General features: G+C 38.5%; 1 protein-coding gene across 2 annotated transcripts in view; it reads right to left on the bottom strand.

Moving 5' to 3' along the window:
* The window catches only part of ARL6 (ADP ribosylation factor like GTPase 6), a 43,943-nt gene that overhangs the window by 17,293 nt on the left and 23,632 nt on the right, over positions 1-3,018 (bottom strand). For both annotated transcript variants that reach the window (XM_006018897.3, XM_014517590.2), the window contains exon 6: positions 1,122-1,251. In XM_006018897.3, the coding sequence (XP_006018959.2) occupies positions 1,122-1,251 (130 nt within the window). The remainder of the gene's footprint in view (positions 1-1,121; positions 1,252-3,018) is intronic.

The raw sequence follows: 3,018 nt of genomic DNA on the forward strand, positions 1-3,018 counted from the left end.
CTGTTAACTGTAGCAAGTATATGTGTTTTCTTGATGATTTGTTGTGGAATACAATGTATATCTATGTGTTGTGATGTATTCAAGAGATCAGTTCCTTCCCCTGTTAATCGTGTGATGTTTGTAAAATCATCATTTAGAAATCCGATTCAAAAGAATTGGGAGGGAGCCAGGAAATTCCTGACGATGAAAAAGATGGTCGAAGACTATGATCCAATTCCATAGGGCCATAGCCTCGAAGCGGGGATTTGATGAGTACCCTTGAAACTTTTATATGTTTTTTTATACTTTGGGAACAGCTTTGTATGTTTTGAAAAAGTATTTTATCTAACCAAGGGCATAGAGTAGGTTGTTTAGGCTGGGGGAGATCGCTTGTTGCCTAGTTGCTTAATTGCTGGCCTTGCTAGAAGGAAAGGCTATATCAGCGAGGTCCCTGGGGGAGGGGGGGGTTGGAAGGGGGGTTACTTGCTGGGCTTGCTGCACAATTTACCACATCAGCAAATTCAACCTGTCACGTAGCTATATAAGGCTGATGCCCACTTGGGGGGGTGTGCTTGCTTTGCGAACGATTGCCAAGCACCGCTTTCTATGCAGAAATAAAGTTTAAGTTGGATCCTCCACCCCTGTATGTTTATTGGCAGAAGCGCACCGGGCACGTACCCACTGTCCTTTGGGGACAACAATGTGAATCCCACCACTATTCCATATCCCAGCAATACTGATTAGAGCTGTTCTGATTATGATGTGGCCCCTAAACCTTGCTTGTAGTAACATTCTCTCCTCTACCCCCAGTCTTTGGTTAATAGATTTCTGGTGACAATTTTCAAGACAAACTTGGTATTTTACAAATTATTTTTTTGCTGAGCAAGCATCATACAAGAACACCTGTAACTATCAGCATCTGACACGGTAGGTTGTTGCCTACAAACTTCATGCTTCTCTGAACTAGTTAGTCTCTAAGGTGTTACCCTGCTCTGCCTTCTGCCTGTAACTACTAGCAAATACATGACAAAATACAGCATTCTATCAAGCTCGTTCTCTGCATATAATAAAGCCACGAAATAGCTAAATGTGAGCAGGAGAATCTGTAGAAATAACAAAAAGGGGGGAATAATAGTATTTACCAGATATGCCAGGGTTTATCTTTGATGTTTTCTAATGATAACAACTGTGAGACTTTCACAGATGATACCGCATCCCTGAGGTCCATTTTGTTGGCAAAGAACAGAATAGGTATTCGACGATGCTTAATATCTAGACACAAAGAAAAGTGGAATACCATGACATTTTGTAAGACTCAATCTCTACAATTAATGAAATGTAAACAATAAAACGGATACATTGCTTACCTTGTAATTGGGGTTCTTTGAAGGTTGTATCCTACCAACATGCACACTCTTGGGTCATGTGGCCTCAGGTGCATGCTTCAGGAATGCTCACAACTTTCTAGTAAGTTTTGGAACCCTCCCCAATTCACACATATATTTAAGGCTGCAGACAAATTCTTGATGAAGCACAGAATAGATGTGTTTCAAATCAGAGCTTCCAAACACCACACCGTCACTTTTTAGTGATGGACTAGGTGTATAAAAAGCCACAAAAACTGAATAGAGTTCACACAGCCCGCAACTTTACGTGAGTTAGGATAGGGTAAGCTATACTCAATTTTCCTGGGGAATGCCCATTACTTTCTCTAAAGCATATAAAATAGTAAAAATACAGTCTCCAGGTACCCTTCACATCCCTCCTCTGTTTGAACAAAGACCTTTTTTCCGTTAGTTCTTCTCAGCTAGCAGCAGGAACCAGTAGACTAAACAGAAGACGCTTGGTGCGCTGATAGTCTACTTTGAGAGTTCTGGGCATGCTTACATATACCAACAAGTGGAGAGATAGATGCAAACTAGTAAGACTATGCACTGCATCCATTAAAATGTCCAAACTCTCTGACTACTTGTGATTACTAAGTAAGTCTCACTAATTGAAAAAGGTGCATCATTAATCTTGTCTGTTTTAAGGGCCTAATTGATAAAACTACTAAAACAAATGGATACTAGTGAGTCTAGGAACAGGATGCCTCTTGTCACGCCAGGGAAAAGAATGAACTAATGAAGTCTACATCTGAATGTATCTTGAGAAAGAAAAGCTACTTTTCTTCAGCAACAGAAATTATAATATATAATATATATATATATAATTATAGTTTATCCTTAAAATCCCAGGATGGGAGAAACGAACATTAAGATTTGAGTTTTTCAAAGAAGTGACCACATCAGAGGAATGATCAGTGCCTTATCCATTAAAACAGTCACTTAAAATGTAACAGTCTCTTTTGCTGACAAGCCAGTCTCTAATTCTGAAATAGGTTTAAATAAGAGGGAAACCCAAATTCATGCTAACTCTGTAACCTTTCTTTGTAGCGGCTGAAGACTACATTCCCTCACCACGTCTCACATTCAGAAATCACAGGGTCATTGAAAAGCTAACACCTATTAAAAGTGTATATTTGAGACCTATATTTTCCTCTGATGTGCTCTACGTACAAACTTAATTAAAATAATTTTTTATTTTCAGTTAAACAGTCAAGAACTGCAAAAGCTAAAATTCCTATAGCAATATAAAGTTATTCATGCTGTCCATGTATAGCATTCCATGGATACATTAAAGAAATATAGGTATTAGTATACTACATGCAAACAAAATGGCCAAGTGATAACACGACTACAGGAATTTTAGAACAGCTTGCTGCTTTCAGTTTTTTATCTCTTAATTTGTACTCAAAAATGAAAGAGTAGAATGAAGAGTAGAGTGAAGTACACCTGCAATTTAATACTATTTTCTACCCCACACACAGAGTAGGTATCAATAGCCAGTTATTTTTTTCCCCCAAAGTTGGTTACGGATGCTTTCATTGTGGAAGTATTTATATACCAAGTTTTAAGAATTCAGCTATTTAAGTCATGTGAAGTCAGCTGGGGGGGGGGGGGGGGGGGTTTTTTTTTTTTTTTTTTTGGAAGGAGGGTT

The sequence above is a fragment of the Alligator sinensis genome, unplaced genomic scaffold (assembly GCF_000455745.1).
Source record: "Alligator sinensis unplaced genomic scaffold, ASM45574v1 scaffold19_1, whole genome shotgun sequence".
In the NCBI taxonomy this organism is placed as follows: domain Eukaryota; kingdom Metazoa; phylum Chordata; order Crocodylia; family Alligatoridae; genus Alligator; species Alligator sinensis.